Below are 21,203 nucleotides of genomic sequence, written 5' to 3' on the forward strand. Positions count from 1 at the left end.
ATAAAGAGGGATGCTACACAAACATGCCTAAATAAGTAGCAAGCTTACCAACTAAAGAAAATAACCCTCCATTTCAGCAATCAAGCTACCTAGAAATCTTACTAAGCGCATCATCCTAAAGTGACTCAACCCTTGGATTCCCCCCAAATAGGAAGACCTTGGTAAACGATGGGCTACAAAAAACTTATTACCCTCAATCCTCTCCAACAAGACCCCTAGTGACTTCATATAATATCAAAAAACTACTTTCACTTAGGTTGATGCATAACCTAGACTCTGTCTCTATCTATCCAGGAGATGGAAGAGCAGAGGCCTTTGGTGTCCCCTCCAGTCAAGAATTGGAGCCTCACAATCACTGGCCAATATGCTTCCAGAGTCAACTTTTGGGGTGATGTGGAGTAATAGGGCTGAAGGGCAGCGGCAGCAGTGTGGTTCCAGTGATTCTTTCTTGTAAGTCTGAGAACTTTTGGTAAAGCATGATGTTTCTGCAGGTCATTCTAGCTTTCTAGATCGATGTTGGGGGAGATATTTACATGCAAAAGGAAGACTTAGGAAGAACAAAGAAGTTTGGATCCGATAAAGTATGTACGACAGATGGGAATAACAAGAGCTTCACAAGTTCCTTCCCACCAAATGACCTCCCACACCGTGACTTGAAGAATCAATAACCTTTTAGATGATTTTGACACTTAAAATTTTCACTAAGGCAAGGGCATTATTTACCCACTTCTCTTTATGTGAACGAAAAAGAATTATATTATTTATAAATTGAAGGTGCAAGGTCTCACTATCGTCCCAACATGAAGGTCTTTTCTTTTGCAGAAGTATGAGTTAACGTATGATTAAGACCATTCACCACAAGCATCTCTAAGCAAATTAATCATTGGAAGCATGCTCTTCTTTTCCTTGATGGTAGGGTAATTCTTATCCAGGCCTATCTATTACTATTCCCCTATATTATCTCTGTGTTCAAAATTCCTAGATTCGTGACTAAGAGAATTAAGAGAGTGATGAGAATTTTCTTTTGTCGTCGAGGTCGATTGAGCCTTATTAGGGATCAATTAGTTAGATTGATGAGGGGCTTGGCATTGAGAACCTCTACAATAAAACCTTGTCCCTTTTGGTTAAATGGTTATAGTGATTCATTTTGAAATCTAATTCTTTGTGGCACTGGTTGATCTAAAGAAACATTGTTTTATATTAGAATTTTTGGCACTCCAAAGTCAATGTTTCTTGTTCTTAGAAGAGCCCTTAGAAAATTAAATCTAGTATATACATTTATTTTTATCCTTGCTCAGCTCGAGGGTGAGTGATGGTTCTTGAATTTGCTTTTTGGAGGGCCCTTGGATTGATAATATCCCATTTGTTTATGATCCCCTTGTCCTTTTTAATGCGCATCAACTCATAATTCTCGTATTTTCTCTTTCATGGATCACTTTATTGACTCTCATTCTTGAAATATATTTCTTGTTAGAAAACTTAATGATTGGAGGACAATGATATGATTTCACTAATTCAACATGTTGAACACTAGTTGCAAATTCGTGGCCTAATCGAGTTCTTGTACTAGATGCCTGTGTTATGTGTCGCAGGAAAGAGCAAACATCTTGTCATTTATTTCTCTGGTGAGATGTGGCTAGGATTTATGGATGAGATTGTTTGATATGTTTAGGTTGATTTGGGTTGTTCCTCATTTGGAGTGATTGATGAGCTTGAATATTTGTGGAGAGGAGGTGAGAAACGTAGTTGACCTCTTTGTCAAGGTGTATTGTTTGCAAGTTTATGAAGATTATGGTTACAATGAAATCCTAGGATATTTGAACTTCGTATCTCTTCTATCAAGCTTATTTGGAGAGGACGACTTTCCTATGGGCGAAGGCCCTCGGGAAATTTATGATATTTCTATTTTCATGTTATATAGGAACTAGGAAGGAGTGATAATATATTGATGCTTCGTGGGTTCAGTTGTAAGTAGATCACATTTAGAGTTTTTGTTTTAGAAAGCTCTAGAGTTTTTGTTGTCCTTAATAGTTTTTTCTTTTCTATAGAAGAAAATTCTGTACCAGGCAAATTAGCTTGTAGAGATGTAAAAATCTCAAAAGAATTGGTCCTTTTTCCTCATGAAGCAAAAAAAAAAAAAAACTTCGAGGATTTTAGTGTCTGAAGGGATAGAGTTATAAAGTGTCTGTTTGTGAGGGTAGTTTTTTGCACTTCAATTATCATCAGTAGTCTTTTGTCAAGGTGTTCTAACGCAAGCATTTTTTGGATAAAAAACACATTAAAGGATGTAGGGTGGTGTAACCCATGTAGAAAGAGAAAGATTCTTCAAGTTTGTCATAATATTTCTAATGTTCACTAAATACTTTTTCTAAACTGAGTGGATAACTGTTAAGCAAAAAGCAAGGAGTTTGGAACCAAAAATCGCAAACTCTACGAAAAGAATAACATATATCATTCATTAACCTGCAGTGTGTCCAAGGACAAGAGAGGTGAGCTTGTTTCTACTCTTACCATCCCAAATACCTTACCATGCCCACAATTCCATATTAGAATTGACGCTTACCAATAATGCACCTTCATTGGGAAAGTCATACACCACAAGCAGTAAGTAGGCATAAGAAAAAGATGGTGGGGTTGTAGTTGTTTGTTCACAGGGGAACAAAGGAAAAAGAAAATCACCCATTCAAATGGAATTTTCCTTCTGCAAGTAGGTTGACATTATTAATATTTTCCTAGCATAGCTTCCCAGGCTAAAGGGCAATTTCAGGGGAAGAGTTTTTCTTCCAAATTTGTTTATGAGGATATGAATAGAGTGGGGGAAGGGCAAGCAATGTGGAGGTGAAAAAATTTAGTTAAAAAAAAAACTCTTGGCGTTGAGATTCCAAGTGGGTTCATCCTCCCATGAGGATTAGCTAAATAAAATCAAGGGCATTGGAAATATAGATAGTAAGCACCTTTTTTTTGGGAGTAAATATAAACTATTTTGTAGCAACAAATTGAGTAAATCACACGCTACAACATTTATTCCCAAGTAAAAATTAAAATTAGGAAGTAATTAAGAAGATTAGCGTCATACCAAACATTTTTTCAAAACCTGACTTTTGAATAGAATCCATCTTGGAGTGAATAAAACCATCCCACCCATTTGCTAATCCACCTCCAAATATCAATTTTGCATCTCTAACTCGCTTTAATCATTTAAATATGTAAAATAATAGAGAAAAATAGAAAAAAATATTCTTATCTTTTATTTCAATGGGTTAGGGATATATAGTAACAACATAAATCACCCTATTAATTTGTTGTTTATAATTATGCTTATATATATAGGAAATCAACTAATAATTATATGAGAATAGTCTGTAATATATTCTGTAACATTATAACACCTCAAGCTGAAATATAAATATTAATCATATCCAGCTTGTTATGAAGCTATTTGGTCTGGGTTCCATTTAAAGCATTTGTGAGTATATCACATAACCAATAGAGATGAAGTTTTTTTGGATCTTTTTATGGATGAAGTGACAATCAATCTCGATATATTTAATTCTTTCATGATACATGAATTCGGAGCAATATGAAGGGTAACCTGATCATCACAACAGAGTTTTGCAGGTAATATAGAATTCAAACCCACTTTAACCCACTTTAGCACAAAATCTATTATAAACTTCCCAATGTTTGACTATAAATGCATACATAAATTGGTTAACAATACTGATAGGATATGCAATATCTGAAGTAGCCACTATGAGGTAATTCAGTCTCCCAACTAATCGTCTGTACCTTTCTAGATCATCGAGGGGGTCACCATCATCTTTTGTAAGATGTACATTTGGTACCATTGGTGTTTTGCATGACTTAGTTCCAAATTTTGCGGTTTCTACAAGTAAATCAAGTATATACTTCATTTGAGATAAGAAAATCCATTTCTTGTTTCTTGTTATATCTACTCCCAAAAAGTATTTTATCTGACCCAAGTTTTTAGTGTGAAACTTCGTATGTAAGAATGACTTGCGAGATTATATTCCTGCACAGTCATCTCTTGTAATGACAGTATCATCAACATAAATAATAAAAAGTATAAGACTAGTTGTTGATTATTTATAAAAGATCAAGTGATCATATTTGCTTTTTTTCAATTCAAATTCCAAATCTACTTGATCAAATTTGCCAAACCATCCGCTTTAAATCATACAAAGATTTTTTCAAATGATAGACTTTTCTGTATTCCTCCCTGAGTAACAAATCTAGGTAGTTGTTCATATACATTTCTTCTAAAAGATCGCCATGAAAGAATATTCACATTATTAATATCTAACTGGTGTAAAAGCCAATTTCGAGATGTTGCAATAGAAATGAATAAAGCGAGAGATGTAACTTTAACCATTGGAGAGAAGATATCAGAATAATCCATCCCAGAAGTCTAAACATAACCTTTTATTACAAGTTTGGCTTTAAGTCTTGCCATAGTGCCATATCAGTTTATTTTGACTGAAAATATCCATTTACACCCTACGACCTTTCATCTTTGGGTAAATCCATCAATCTCAAGTATGATTTTCACCGAAAACATTTATCTGTTCAAACATTGCATTATGCTAATTAGGGTGATTCAAAACTTCCTTAACTGTCTTGGGTATGGAAATTGAATTTATAAAAACAATGAAAGAGGTAAATAAGAGAGACATATGATATGAAATAAAATTAGTAATGAGATAAGTAGGTTTAGCAATAATGCATTGACATTTACCTTCACGAAAATTAATGGGAAGATTAAGGTCATGTGGGGCAGGATCAGATGACGAGAGAGCTGATGCAGGACATGTATAATTAATTTGTTGTCTTCTGGAATAAACACGAATAATTGGTGGTAGTATTTGGGTTGGAAGCACATCAATACTGTCAACAGCATGTTCAAGTAGAGTTAGAGGCACATCATCTGAAGAAACCTTATTATCTATTTGCTCAGTAGAAACACTTGGTGTGAACTTATAGATGAGCTGATAATCATTCTCCCTCTGACTTGCAGAATTGAACAATGAGGATAAGAATGGTATATTATCCAAAAAGACTACATAAGATGATGTCAAATATTTATTGAAATATAGAGAGTAGCATCAGTATCCTTTCGTAAAGTGAGAATATCCCAGAAAAACATACTTAAATATAGTAGGTTCTCAAATATAGCAGGTTCTACCAAATACCCTAGGTTGCATCGGAAATAAAGATTTGTTTGGATAAACAACACTGTAAGAAACATTTCCATCGAGTACTGTAGATGCAGACGAATGATAAGAAACAAGCCGTGGAATAACATCAACCTAGAATTGTTTAGGGGCTTGCATTTGGAACAGAAATGCTCAAACCGTTTCAATTAAATCCTTTTTCTTCCTCTTAGTGACTCCATTTTGAGAGGGTATATCAACACACGAGTATTAATAAAGATTATCGTGTTGAGTCGTATAGTTTTTGAAGTAATTCTGACATTTTTTGGCATTATTACTTTTCGATATATGTACAAAGACATTGAATTGGATCTTGACGTCAGCATAAAAAGCACAAAAGTGAGCTAACACTTTAAAATAATTCTTTATAAAATATATACAAGTCATTCGAGAAAACTCATCCACAAAGGTAACAAAATATTTAAACCCTGTTTTAGACGGAATAGGACAGGGATCCTAAATATCAAAATGAACTAACTCAAAAGTAGACTTGCAATGTTTAGAAAACTGAAGTATCACTCTATTAGCTCTTAGATCTACCGAAATACGGTGATGTTTAGAAAATTGACATGACTCGCAATCTAATGAAGGTACATCATGAATACGAAGAAATAGCTTCTTCAACACAGGAAGAGAAAGGTGTCCCAATTAACATTGTGCTTGAAATGGAGAAACTACAATAGAGTAGGTAACTGATCGAGTTACTCAAGTATTAAGAATGTAGAGACCATCTGATACATATCATTTATCAATAATCTGTTTCATCATACGATTTTGAAGAACAAAATGATTAGAAAAGAATGTGATATAACAATTAATATCTTTAGTAAGTCTACTCACAGAAATCAGATTTAAAGTAAGTTTAGATAGAGTGAATACAGATGATAGTGTAATAAATGAATTTGGTTTTGTTATTCCGGAACCCACAATGTTACAGTAGAAAGTGTTTTATGTGCTCGAAAACTAGAAAGGATATTAGGATTACTTGTAATGTGATTTGTAGCATCAGAGTCAATTACCTATCTAAAGAGGAGATAAAATATTTTTTCTCTAATTTAGTAAGAACATAGAATTTATTTAAATATTTCTAATACTGAGAGGATTTAGCATACTCGTCAGTTGAAATCATAACAGTTCTCTTAGAAGATCAGTTAGCAGTAGCAGCAACAATATTAGTTGTTTGTATTCTCTGATGGTGATTCTGTAATTTTTTACAATACCTGTTTATATGCCATTTTTTATGACAGTAGTAGCAAACAATATTATTATCCATTTAATTCAAAAATTAATTTGTCAGATTAGAACCATTCGAACCACCTAGAAACTCGCAAGCAGAAACACTCGAAGCAAACGAAAAACAAATAGAGAGAATTATCATGGTCAGAAATAAACCACTCACATGGAAACACCACTGCGCAAAAAAAACACTTTGCGTAATTAGTGGACAACCCGACACGCCTCCACATGCTGCCACGCGCTGCTGTTCTAATCACCATGCACCATTGCTGGAATCACCACACGTCACCGCCGGAATCACTGTGCACCACCACACTTTGGTAGGAAATCCCACAGAACCGTGGCGCACCCAGATCCGGACTGGATCTCATGAAATTGCACCGACAGTTGCTCGAATCTGGCTTTCGCATAGTTTGTTTGCACACTGGCTTCTCCCCCTTTGGCCTTCTAGTTTTGCACGCAGATTCGGTCGAATACGCCTCTTTAGGTTTTGTCTTTGCGGTAGCCTCTCGTCTTTCGATTCTAGACGTGCACGGGAAGATTGTGCGATTCAGCTTCTGTCTTCCCACCGATCTGGTTCCTCTCGTTTTACCACTATAAATGGTTGCATATAGAACTGATTGTAGCAGGCTAGGTCGGAAATCTTGTGCGCAAAAGAGTCAGACACGCACGAAAGCAGTTGTGCGATTTTGTTTTGCGCCAATCCGACTTCTTCTGCTTCACAACCTTGACGGTCTCGCTTCTTCTGCTTCATCACTGCGTTGATCGCATTTAGTCTTGACCAGAGGTTGTTTCTGCGAACCTCCACCGGCGCCGGAAACGGTTTGCTCTATCCCTCTCTAATCTAATCTAATCTGGCTCTCTCTTAAACTCTAGCTCTAATACCATGTAAATTCCGATAGTATAAGTACAAATGACTCTAAGCTCATACTTTGGAAAGGACACGGGTAGGGGTCCCAACATTAGCCTCACAATTCCTTGATTGTTTCAATTTATCCTCTAAACACAATGCACACATATCTTGTTTCATGTCCATCACAGAAGGAAAAGTATCTTGAAACCTTTACTTTAACCATAGCCTAATTGAAAGGGCGGCTTTTGAAATGCAGATCTTATCCACCATGCTAAACCCAATTTACATCACAAATCAACCCGACACCAGAATTTGGAGCCTTGAACTCTGAGGCTTGTATTGTTGCAAGTCTTTCTTTTATCACCTCACAAAGAATCTAATCTCTAGCCATACTCTTATGCAAAGGTACTCTGTAGAGATGCATGCACATCTTTCTTACAGTTTAATATTGTATGGAGGTTGTGAACCAAACTCATTGGTTTATTTGGTCTATGTTGGCTTGATCCTCCCACAGTTGAGGGCCTAATGGGTTCATGTATTTATGGAGTAGGGGTGCAGAAGGGAGCTAGGCCCCTATGTCAAGGGACTATATTTTTCGTATTATGGGTGATTTGACTGGAAAGACACCACGAGATTTTCAATAAACGTTATTCTTCTTTTCAAGAGTTGTGGGATAGGGTTACATTTCTTTCTACATTATGGACCAAAAACCACGGCAAGGACTCCTGGATAGCCATCTTAGAGCTTCAGTGAAATTGAGAACCCATCATTTCTCTCTCTTAAAATATTTTCATTCATGTGTTTCTTTTAACTGTATCTGATATAATTCTTTGAGGAAGATGTCTTATTCTTGGAATTTTTATTTTCTCTTTCATTCTAATAAAGCTTCTTCTATAAAAGGAATGTTTCCAGACCCTTTATGCTTTGTTCAGGGGTCATGGTCTTTTCTTTCTAGTGGGGGATGTTTTGAATATTTTGAACTTTTGTGATTTCCGTTCTTCTAGAAATGGATGGCAACCCGTTAGGATCTTGTTAATCCTACTTTTCTTTAAAATGATTCTGTATTTTCTTTGGAATGCTTTCCTAGCAGGCAAAAATTTCTGATTCTTTTTTTTTTGTCGGGGATATTAGGATAGGGGAGATAAATGAGAAAAAAAGTGCAACTTGGTTTTCTGTATGAGTTTCACAATGATTGAAATGTATTATTATCAAGACCGGACATGAGCAAACTTGATGTTATCTCTTTCTGTGGAACTCTTATTTGCAGGAATGTTTGAGCTATCTTGGAAAAACACCTGCATAGGAAGTTTTTATTGCTGTTCAATTATGAGTCACATGCTTTTAATAGAACATTCAGCTTATTTATGTGTCAATCTTTCCTCCACTATTTCTCATACTTATATGTCGCATAGAATCATATCTATCAAGTTCTCTGATATTTAATTAATTCTTCTAGGATCTTAGAGGCTTATCGAACTGGTCGAGGACGTATCATAGTGAGAGGAAAAGCTGATGTTGAATTACTAGATTTAAAAACAAAGCGAGCTGCAATTATCATAAAAGAGGTAACACAACTTGGGATTTTATCTTTATATTATGTGCATGATTTGAGGAGGTCCATTTCCTGATTGTATAGAAGGATGGGATAAGTCCTTATTCATCAGTTTCCTCTGAATGTAACAGATCCCATACCAGACAAACAAATCTTCACTAGTTGAGAAGATTGCTGAACTTGTTGAGACCAAGGTATTTTTATGAAAATTTCAAATTCAATTCCTGTCCATCTGGATCAAAAATTTTTGATTGAATGTTTGACTGTTATATTACTGAAGGATTTTTGATAGTTCTTCTTTTAGCATGTGCTTATTTCTGTGATTTCTGATTAGTTATTGAAGGTGTCTTGCATGGGAAAAATATATTATAATCTGTTATGTTGCATCTGCTATCTGGTAACTGGTCTGGTTAGAGAAAAATTCTGCAGCAGTGGTGGAACTTTTTTGCTAAATTTATGACCTTTTGGCCTGTGATCTCTCTTTCAATTAATTTTCAGATGCTTTTATTCAAGAAATTTTAAGTGTTTATAGGGAGCTATGGATCCCACAGTTTGGGTCTTCTGTCCTATTTAGAACTGAAAGCCTTGAATAACAAAATTTCTTAATTGCGAAATGTCAACTTAAAATAGAAAATAACCTAAAGTGAAAAAGAATCTTATAATGTGTTCCGGTCTTCTGCCTTTTTTTTGGCTTCTATAATGTGTTCTTTTCTGGTAAATGAGACCTGTAAACCGGTCTTCTTTTCTAGTCTTAAAAGCAGTCCCTTGCTCTGAAAGTTGTTTGTCCCCAAATTGCTATGGATAGGGATTTCTGCAATGGGTCAGGCATCTTCCATGAGGTGTCTCTGCACCAGCAACTCCTTAGTACTAGCACGTACTTGTAATAGCTTGAGGAATAAGGAGTTCTCCAAAAAGGCAGTTGGTAAAGTTGGGTCCACCACTTCAGGGTGATATATTTAGGCAAGAAACACGGAATAGAAGATGTGTTCTAGGCGTCTTTGGTAAAGCCAATTCGTTGGCAACGTTGGCCATTTTATGCCACAACTGCAAAGGGATTGTAAATATTGGAGACTAGGTTTTCTGGGCCTTTAACAAAGAAGGTCAGTATTCTATATGGTTTCAGTGTAAAGAGTTTAGGGTTTCAAGAATTTTAGGTGTTAGAGTTTAATTTCCTTTATTTAAAGAGAAAGCATTTATCGTCCTTGAGGATATATATGCTGTTGATGAAAAAATAAAAATTGTGGAAGATAGAATGTGATATTTACAATAATTTGGCCCTATATGTACACAACTTTTGATATAAGGAAAGAAAATCCTAATAATTACATAGGTATATTTTTACTGATAAACCCTTTTACAAAATCAGTACAAATATACAGTTTTGAACATTTTTCTTAAAGTTGGTGAATAGATATTGTCAATTACCAACTTTATGACAATTATTTGAAATGCTGTGTTGCTCAAGCCTTTGTTGAGCCCATATGCAAGTTGGGAGTAGAAAGCCATATAGAGTATGTAGAGTAAACCACTATCTAGTTTTTCGTCGATAAAATATTTGTACTTGAATGTGTTTACTCCTGTCATGTTGTACTAGATTGTGGATAAAATTGATAGTAGATTTGTTGCCACAATAAAGTTTCATCGGACCATCCTACTTAATCTTAATCTTCCAAGGTAATCTTTAACCATAACAGCTTTTATACCTGTTGTGCTATTGCTATGACTTTTGCTTCTGGGCTTTGATCTTGCTATCACTTTTTGTTTCTTGCTTCTCCATATAACAAGATTTCCAAATAAGATATGGTACCATGTAATAGATCTCTAATCCACTTATAGTCTAGAATAATTAGCATCGGTATAGGCTTTTAGTATCAGTTCGAAATTCTTTTTGACTAGTTTGCCTTTCCTTAGGAGATAGTATAATGCTCTATATGTTGCTTGTAAGTATATTTCTTTTAATTGTGCATGAATTGACTTATTGCATTTATTGACAATTTAAGAGATTTTGAGTAAAAAATCTATCTTGTCATGGAAGAGAATTCTCGTTATGTATACAAGTACATAAGCTTCAGCCGTTAAGTTAGTTAAACTACCATATACAAATATATGTTACAGTTAGTATATCCTAATATAAGGAAAGAATAAAAGATATAAATATAAAAGATAGTTATCAAAGCTGTACAAGATATAAAACTAGACATAAAATTTGCTGGCCTTATAATTGCCAGCTAATTCCTTTGACTTCCGAAGTATAAAATCTACTAGCTTTATAATTGTATAAAATTTGCTGGCCTTGTTGTCAGCTAATTCCTTTGACATTTACTGCATAGGTAATTTTCGGTATTGTATATGACAGATAAATAAGTCTCCCAACTAATTTTTGATGCAGCTATTTATTGACACACATATCTTCTTCTGCCAAGCTCAACTTGTTGCTGAGGTCTATTAGTGTACTTTGCGAGCTTGCATGCTAGCTTGTATGTATCTTTTAAAAGATTACTGATAGTATTGTTGTAAGATGTAGATTTCTTGTTTCTTGCGTGCCACCTCAATTCCTAAAGCGTATTTCAGTTATTCAGATTTTTTTTTTCTCAAATTCCTTTAGAGACATTGTGTGAGTGCTAACCTCTCGTTTTTATTACTTGTCACAATGATGTCATTGACATACCTGAGTAGGTCTATGACTCTTCTTGAGTCTGAATGTTTGATAAAAAGTGTATAGTCTTCTTGTCTTTGTTTGTATCCTATGATCAACATTACTTTTGCGAATCTTGTAAATGAGGCTATCGGTGATTGCTTCAACCTATACATTACCTTTTTAAATCATACCTTATTGGTTCCTACATCTTCAATGAACGCCAATGAAATCTCCAGATATATTTTCCAATGAGGATCTCCATATAAGAAGACATTCTTTACATTAAATTATTGAAGTTGCCAATTATAGTTAGCAACTGAGAATGAAAGTACTTTGGCTATGTTGATCTTGTCTATGAGTGTAGAGGTCTTTTAATAATCTATTATATGTTTGTGTGCGCTCCTTGGCCACTTGTTTGACTTTATATTTTTCTTATAGTGCCATTAGGTCTGTACTTTATAATGAACATTCATTTGTACCTTACTAGTCTCTTTTCTTTAGGTAGATCCATCATCTCCTATATTTTATTCTTTTCTAATGCTTGCATTTTCATGTTTATAACATCAATATCAGATGACAAATTATGAAAAATTACCTCATTTCCATAGTTCAAGTCTGCTGTTTTGACCTGCTTTAGTTTAGGATCTGATTTCTTCTTTTCGTACGACTAAGAATAGAGAACAAACTGCAGCAAACTGTGTGGTAGTGGCTGATTCCAACTGCTTTGCACGCTTGGTGGCAGCTATAAGGGCTGGTTGCGGCTATGAAGTCCGGTTGGAAAGTGGTAATAGGGTGTCGATGATGCAGGGCATGTGGTAAGGCAGGGACTAGAGGCAGGATGCATGGTAAAAGCTGGAAAATAGAGCAGCTATGATTGAAACAAAGCAGAAAGACAGAGGAAAACAGGTTGGAAACAGAGCAGAACTGCACATGAAAAAAGAGTGTCAAAAACAGACATAATTTGCAAACACATAGCACGAAAGAGAGCGTGGAAACACAGTAGAACTGTGCGAAAACAGAGGAGGACAGAGCGCTGAAACAGAGTAGAACTGCAAGTAAAAATAGAATGGAGTATGATGTGGAAAATCGAGTAGAACTCGCTTCTGGTGTGGCTGCTGTGACTGTTTGAAGTTGGATTGCGGCTGGGCAGTGCCAGGATGTAGGACTGGCAATGAAGGCCGATTCTGGAAGGAGTTCTGGCTATGGAGGCCGGAACTGCACATGATTGAAACGAAGCGGCTATGATTGAAGCGAGGCAGAAAGACGGAGCAAAACAGGTTGGAAGCAGAGCAGAACTGCACTTGAAAAAGAGCGTCAACAACAGAGCTTAACAGAGCGTCGGAACAGAGTAGACTTGTGAAAGAACAGAGCAGTGAAGCAGCAAACTGCTAGTAAAAATAGAGCGGAACATGGTGTGGAAAATAGAATAAAACTGGCCTCTGGAGTGTGGTTGCTGCCGGGACGTGACAGGATGTAGGACTGGCATTGAAGGTTGATTCTGGAAGGAGTTCTGGTTATGGAGGCCAGTTATAGGTTTACTGTTTATTTTGGCAGTGAAGGCTGGTTTAAGGTTTGATAACAAAAGAGGAGTTTTTCTTTTCTCCTATAACTTTGATGCCATGTAGAAGAATAAATTGTGATGCTTATTATTGAATGGTTTGACCCTATATGTAAACATCTTTATATGTGAGAAATGAAAACCGTAAAATTAATTTCATATTGCTGGTATACCTTTCTTCCAAATTATTAAAAAATATATAGTTTTCTACAAACAAGCTACACGTATGCCAAACATTAAGATCATGTTGGGTCCAACGTTTTAATAGCAATACTCAAATCCAACTCGACTTGGCCTAACAATATGTCTTTCAAAGTTTTGCTACGCACAGTTTATGACTACTTTCCCATTTGCTTGGAGTTGAACGACATTAGTTTGGGGTCCAAGTCCTTTTAGATTTGAAAACAAATGGTCATAAAATGTGCATTGCAAAACATTTTGAACAATCCTAAGCAATTGAATCCGAAAAGTAATAGAAACAATAAACCAGTCCATTTTGGAAAGAGAGGGATTCTCCTTAGTATTGGACTACGTCCATCTCCCACCAAAAGGGAGGCGAAAGGTCTCTCCATGATATCATGGAGCTCCTTGGCACATGACCTGGAAAATGCTTCCCATTATCTTTCCGAGCTATTTAACACCATATTTAAGTGTCCCACACAACCACAACAGGTCCCACCTCTTCCGACGCTCTTCTTTGATAAAATAAATGGAGGTGGAGGATTTTGCTAGTTTTAGATTTGCTAAAAAGCTTGCTTTGTTAGAAGACCAGCTTAAAGGGTGAAACAAGGAGGAGTTGGTGGGAGACGTGGGAAGGAGAGGATATGCTCTTTTATGAACTTTAAAACATTGATAGTTTGGAAGGGCATGTGACAAGGAGGATATTGTGAGGAGAGAGAATCTGTCAGAATATCCAATCTTTTTCTCATGGAAGATGCTGCTTGAAAGCAAAAACCTAAAGCACAATGGACAAAAGAGGGGAACAGGGACACAAAGTTCTTCCATTGTATGACCAATTATCGTAGAAGGTGCAATTTCATAGAGGAGCTTGAGGTAGATGACAGGATGGTTAAAGGGAATACAAAGTTGGGACAATGTTATGTTGTTTTGTGAAGACCTATACAATGAGGTCGCTTTGTGGAAGCCTACGTTGGCTCAATTTTAATAGGCTGAGCAGGCAAGATTATACGTTTCTTGAACAAGCTTTCTCTGAAGGGAAAATCCATGTTGCTATTGTTAATTGTAAGGGGAACAAGGCTCTGGGGTTGGATGATTTCAACGTGGGCTTCTTCAACAGTTTTGAGACATTCTGAAAGGCTATCCGATGTCTTCTTTACATTTTTTAGGTAGTTTTATGTGAAGTTTAAACTTTATTTTCTTGATTTTCATTTGGAAAATTCCTCGTGCATCTAATATCAAGGATTTCATGCCTATTAGTCTTATGAATGGAGTGTACAAGGTTGTGAAGAAAGTCCTGGTGAGGAGGCTAGTTAGAGTACTTGGTAGTTTGGCAGAGGAGTGTGAACATGCTTTTGTAGGGGACAAACAAATTCTTGACATTGTCCTCATGGCCATTGAGGTTATGGATAGAATAATGAAGAATGGAAAGTAGGGTGTTGTCTAGTACTAGACATAGAAAAAGCACATGACCATGTTTCTTGGAGTTTTTGTTTAAATAATGGAGAGATTGGGTTCTAGCAAAAATGATGTGACAGGATGAAGCATTACCAATTCTTCCTTCACTGTAATGGTGAATAGAGGTCAATCGTCTTTTTTAAAAGCTTCTAGAGGTTTAAGACATGATGATCCCTTACCAAATTGTGGAATGGAAGGTGAGAGCGATTCCCAAAGTGGCGTTCTTAGTATGGGAAGCAGTTTGAGAATGTATTCTCACTCTAGATAAGCTGATCAGGAAGACAAGATCCTAGTTAATAGGTGTTACTTCTACGAGAGAGAAGCTGAGACATGCAATCACATTCTCCTTTGGTGTCCTTTTGGACACTAGCTATTGTCTTTGGCTTTTTGTTTTGTGGGTCTAAATTGGTTTATAGTGGGGGTTGTAAGGGAAGAGTTGTGGACATGGAGAGGCATCCAGAGTGATAAGCACAGACAATATGGCTTATCCCTTCGGTTACTTTTTGAGTTGTTTGGAAAGAGATAAATATGATGGTTTTTGGGGGGTGTAGATGTTAATTTTTGATAAATTGAAGAGACTCTTGGTTCTTACTGAGTTTTTTGATTAAGGGCATTCAAGTGAGGATTAAGGGGACCTTTTTGACATTTTACTAGACTTGTAAATTTTTATAACGATTGCTACTTTTGGTGCATTGTGAAATATAATTTGTGATTTTAAAGAAAAATGTTTGTGTTGTGAGACATGCTATTGTTAGTTGTCCTTACTGTATATTTTACTGTTTAATTTATAATATATCCTGATTTCACATTGGACATTGACAGACTTTAGATGGCATTAGTGATATTCGTGATGAAAGTGATCGTTCTGGGATGCGTGTGGTAATTGAGGTATGCTTGTCTATTCTCTTATGATCTTCGTTGTACCATGTTGCTAAAGGCAACTAATATGTTTTTATAATTAGTGATTGAGCAATTTTCGCGTTTGTCTTTCTCAACTTTACAGCTCAAACGAGGTGCAGACTCAGCAGTTGTTTTGAATAATCTTTATCGTCTTACTGCTCTTCAATCTAGTTTCAGCTGCAATATGGTGGGGTGAGTTATTACCATTTGTATATAGCTATTATGTCAAACATGTAGCAGTTTGATTCATACATTTGATGTTAGCCAGTAATCAATTACTAGGAAAACAGATAATTGCTGGAAATGCTCCAATATGAAATCGTTGCTTGACGTTGACATAAGAGAATCAAAAGCTATTGGTTTTAAGGCTTGTTCTTATGATATTAGTGCTATGCATGTAGGTTCTATAGTTGGTTGAATAATGCGCAAATCCAAAAAGGGAAGTAGTGAAAACATGAAAGAATTTTTTTTACATAAAGACTCAAGCCTGTATATGCTTCTCCTAGTCGTTCTCGTCTATTATTCAGTCAATTATTTGTGTAAGGAAAAAGTATGTAGTAGCTTTTATCGCTAGAACGATCCTGACATTTTGACATTGCTAGACTACTGCCAAATCTTTCTTTAATGGAAGATCATCATCCCAACCACTAGATAATTCTTCTTCAAGTCTTAGGCAGATATAGTGGAGAAAGAGCTCTTCTCTGTCACTATTCAACATAGCCCTTTCCTTTAAAAGGCCCAATCTCTTTTTTGGATGAACAAAGAAATTTTATTGGATAAAGTGGTTAAGATGACAAAGGTAGAGGATAAGAAATCCTCCTGATAGAATTGTAGGAAAAAAATATGTTAAGAAAGTAAAAGCATGGCAATCCCTTCATGGAATACGCTAAGAAAAATCCCTAAATTAACTGTTAACCTTAGCCCACAATGCAACAGAAAAGGCTTTACAATCCAAGAGAAAAAGAGAAATGGCTAACTCGATCTTTGAAAATCCTAGCGGCCGGCCCACTACATATTGGCCTCTATCAGCAGAAGCCATCCTTCATTGTTGGCATCGGACCTTCCAACACACACAACTAGCTGTGATTCTCCCTGCATTCACGCCTCTACCTGCCCATGTGTCTTTGCGCAGTTGCCAAACCTGTGCAACACTTCTGTCCAGCCACATGCCAGCTCCTTGCCCAGCTGCCCTTTTTGTGGTGATTGTGCCCTGTGTGCTCAACCAATCTCCATCAACCCTACTTCCTTCCGTCTAGGCTACTTGGTCTTTGGAGAGCTATTTCAAAAGTTTATCCTGTATTGTTGCCCTATGCTCGTGTTCAAGTTGGAGAAGGGTCTACTTTGAGGTTTTGGGAGGACCGGTGGTTGGGCAACCAACCATTAGTTACGCAACTCCCAGGTTGTACAGCCTTTTCTCCAGACATCAAGCTGAGTTTCTCATTATTTGATTGAGACCGAGGAAAGGATATTATGGAATCTTGATTTCTAATGCAACCTCACTGATAGGGAGGCATTGGATATGTGATTCTTATTAGATCTTTTGGCAACTATTCTACCATCCTCACTGTCTGATGTTAGACTCTAGAACTTGGAATCTTCTGGTCCTTTTACTTGTAGATCCCTTTATGAATACGTCATCAACCCCTTTCTGTACTCCTCTCTCAATACTCCATTTGCAGTAGACCGCCAGATGCATGTTGCCAAAGGTTTCTTGAAGACTTCTCTTCCTTCTAAGGTGAAGTTCTTTGTTTGGACTACTAGTCACCAAAAGTTGAGCACAAACAATTTTCTTCAAATTCACTGTCCTTGTGCGCTCTTTCTCCTGATATTTATGTTATGTGCTTTAAAGGTGGTGAAGCCTTTGATCATTTGCTTCTTCACTGTAAGGTGGCTTGGAAGTTTAGATAGATGTGTTCAAGTTGTTTGGTTATGTCTGGATGCTGCCTCCTACTGTGGAGAGTTTCTTATGTACTCATATGAATGGAGATGGACTGAGGAAGTTTGCCAAGCCTCTATGGCGGGGTGTTCTCTTTGCAGGTCTATGGTATATTTGGCTTGATTGCAACTCTAGTATCTTTAATAACAGACTTACTTATTACTCCGAGTTCTGGGAGAGGGTAACTTTTTTGGTGTCCTTGTTGACTAAAGGACACAATGGCTATCAAGACCTTTGTATTTCCGATGTTCAATGCAATTGGGCTATCATTATTTGCGATAGTTAGACTTCATTTATTGGCTGTTCTTTTTTCATTGTTTTTGTCTTTTTTTCAGTGGGGAAGATGTCTCAATTCTCCTTTCATATAATCATTCTCTCAATGAATTCTTCTTTTATCGAAAAAAAGTAACTGGAGTAATTGGCCGAGCTTCTTATGTAGGCACAAATGATAGAAGAAATTGGAAATCCCAGCCTTTGCCTTAGTTTCTCTCTACCTTCCACACAGATGAAGTACCAAACAAAATCAGAAGTCAAGGAACCTGATTATATGTGAAATTCAGGATTTCCCTACTAAAATGTCCACCATTTCATTGTGTTCTTATCCCGAATTACCACAAATCAAACCAATTGTAGTGTTGAATGCCCCTGGCACACCCAAAAGCTGGGTACTGAAGTTCACCATGATGTTGTTTTTCTTTAGAATTATTTTTTGAGGTACTGGCTAACAATACCCGTCTGTTATATGTGATTAAATTTTTTGCTTGATTATACCGTTCAAACTATGAAACCAAAGATGTAATTTTTTAATTTCTATGAATTGTTCATTGCATCTAGAACTGTTGATATCGTACCAATGTTAGTAAAGAATTGGATACCACTATCACTTTTGAAATAATTAATTGAATGTTATTTTAAACAAACAGATAGAAGTTCATTGGGAAATTGCCTAAGTTGCAAGCAAATATGTGGAGATTAGGTGTTTGTATGGATTAGGTTTAATCCTGTTTATTTGGAAAAGAAAATATATATCATTAAGTATTAGCAATTTTATTTATTAGTCAGGGTTATTTTGCCAATAAAATATAAATTGGTGTAAAATTTTGTGGTATATAAATATGTAGCTAATTCAATCTCTTATGGGATGTACCTTACTTGTTACCCTAGTTTCGTCTATGGTTTTTAACTAAGGCCAACCTTATTTCGCAGCATTCTTGATGGACAGCCTAAGCAGATGGGTATTGTGGAAATGCTTCAGGTGAGTACTTGCATATGTTATCGTATTTCTTTGATTATTTGTATAAATTATTTTCAGAGCTTAAATGCAGTTGACTTCGTTTTCAGCATTTTGCATATTTCTATGTGAATTGTAGAGTGTGTTTCTATGTGCATGGTACACGTGAGTGATAATGAATAATACAAAAGCCCATTGTGCTTATGAAACCTTTATCCCTCATTCTTTCTCCACTAAAAGAAAACGTACTTCCTCTTCCTTCTAAAGGAAAAACCTAGTTCCTATTGCAATCACATAAGAATAGTCAAACCAGAATTGTTAAGTTGAGATCCAGTCAGATCAGACCTAGTCTGTCAATGTCTATAATTTTGTACGACTCTATACAACTTGTGAACTTTGCTCAAATTTGTTTGCTTATGTTTTTTTTCAATCTACTCTCTTTTTTAAGTGTTAACAGTCCAATACTAATGGATATATTTTTATGAAAGATAAAGAAATGTTAGAAAAAGGAGAAAGAGGTACAGAAACAGTGGAGAAGAAATCTTTCTAAAAGCAAAATATAAAATACATAAAATCAAAGCAACACCGATTTTCAGTCCCCTTGCAGGATATCCAAAGTGATATCTCCAAAGAAATTGTATGCCTTCGCTCACAAAGAAACAAAAAAACCAATATGTCCTAGAGGTTAAAGCCATCCTTGAGAAGTCTATCGTTTTGCTTTCACCACAACACCCATAAGTTAGGAAAGAAAGCCCTTCTCAAAAGCATCCTTGCTTCTTTATTAAGCTGTTCTCCCTTAAAGAAAAAAGGAGCATTGAACAGAAGGGGAACAACCCACATAAGGCTAAAAACATCAACAATCCTAGGCCAAAGCCACCAGACCACGTCAAAGTGCAGGCAGAGATGACAATGGGATGCAGCTTCCTTGGAACACATGACAAGCATATCTAAGAATGGTAAAAAACTCATGATTGGTGAAATTGGACCGACCACCCATGACCCATCCTGGTTTTAGAAAAAGGGTTGAATCAAGTTAATTTTTTTATCATTGGTTATGTCAAGTTTAATTTTAAGTAAAAATATAAAATATGTTTTATACTAAATACTAAAGGATGACGACTTGTTTACCTGAGTTAAGAGATGTCGAAAGAAAGAAAGACAAATTACAGAGGAAGGAATATTTGAAAATGACGTAGAAGAATTTAAGAAGTGTTTTCCTCAGACTTCGCATTGTGTTTGGCTCGAGAAGAAACTAATGCATGGATAAGAAGGACATGCATGATGATGTGATGGAGGTTTTATTTCGACTATAGAGGAGGAGAAAGGGGCAAAGCTTGGGAACGTACTTAGTGTGGATTCAAGGTTTCATTCCAATTGAATCAAATTTCATTAAAACAAATTGGGGAAGATCGGGTTGGATTGGATCAAGTTTAACTAGAAATGTAGTGTGGCTGAGAACTGGACTCTCTGTGGCATAGGGTGATCAGGAGGATCCATGGGAGCGAGAGGGATGTGTAAGATGTTTTGCTCGAAAGTATGTCTCCCACCGCATTTCTTGGAAAGTCATCTCACAAGCTTATCCTCTTTTCCTTCCCCATAGACACATTCATGTTGAAGATGGATCCATTTTGAGATTCTGGGAAGATTAGTGGTTGGGTAAGTAACCACTAGTCATCCAATTTCCCAAATTATGCAACATTTTCCTCCAAACATCAAGTTCCAGTTTCTCAATTTTTGATCCACATCGAGGTAAGGATATTATGGAAATCTATACAACGAGAGTCATTGGTTCAGATCCAATAATAGGTAGAACTTATTAAATACTATTGATTATGGTGTCTAATAAGTTTTTCTAGCCTTTTTTTTATTTTATTGATTTCTTATCTATTCTATTCTTTTTAATAATTTTTTTGATATGTTATAATGTCTTTCATTTATATAAGAGTTCTTTTGATTATTTGACACCTAGTTACGAAATAGCATTGATAGCAACTCTTGTTCGAGTTCGTCTGAGAGCTACATTTGCCTCAATTGTTTGTCTCTTGCCTAAACTTTCCTCTGGTTAGCTTCCGCTATTTCAAAAGTTTGCTGAGCTTCTTGTGAATCGATGTCACTGTTCTTCTCGACATCATTACTAAAATAGTGATTCCATTATTGCATATTCTAGGAAACCATCCATTAGAGCCATCGCTAACTATTGGTCAATAAGACATATTTTCAAAATAACTATATCTACAACAGTAACAATAGGTGCTTGATTTGGTAATACACCAATTCTTCTCTTGCTCTTAATAAATTGTTCTTTTATTAAGAAAAAAGAAACATGGTCAAACTGATAATAATATCATCCTGATTCAGGATGGGTTTGGGTTTATTGGTTTTATAGCTAAGTGGGGTTTGAGTTTTACGAAACTTGTCTTGACCTCTTGCTAT

The 21,203-nt window shown here is 36.0% G+C and overlaps 1 protein-coding gene across 1 annotated transcript in view; it reads left to right on the forward strand.

Moving 5' to 3' along the window:
• Window positions 1-21,203, forward strand: part of GYRA (DNA GYRASE A) — a 77,802-nt gene that overhangs the window by 31,716 nt on the left and 24,883 nt on the right. The window contains exons 9-13 of the mRNA XM_088209585.1: window positions 8,777-8,885; window positions 9,004-9,066; window positions 15,526-15,591; window positions 15,707-15,795; window positions 18,746-18,794. Coding sequence (XP_088065711.1) covers window positions 8,777-8,885; window positions 9,004-9,066; window positions 15,526-15,591; window positions 15,707-15,795; window positions 18,746-18,794 — 376 coding nt within the window. The remainder of the gene's footprint in view (window positions 1-8,776; window positions 8,886-9,003; window positions 9,067-15,525; window positions 15,592-15,706; window positions 15,796-18,745; window positions 18,795-21,203) is intronic.

Source organism: Carica papaya, chromosome 8 (assembly GCF_054855325.1).
Source record: "Carica papaya isolate Zhongbai chromosome 8, ASM5485532v1, whole genome shotgun sequence".
Classification (NCBI taxonomy): domain Eukaryota; kingdom Viridiplantae; phylum Streptophyta; class Magnoliopsida; order Brassicales; family Caricaceae; genus Carica; species Carica papaya.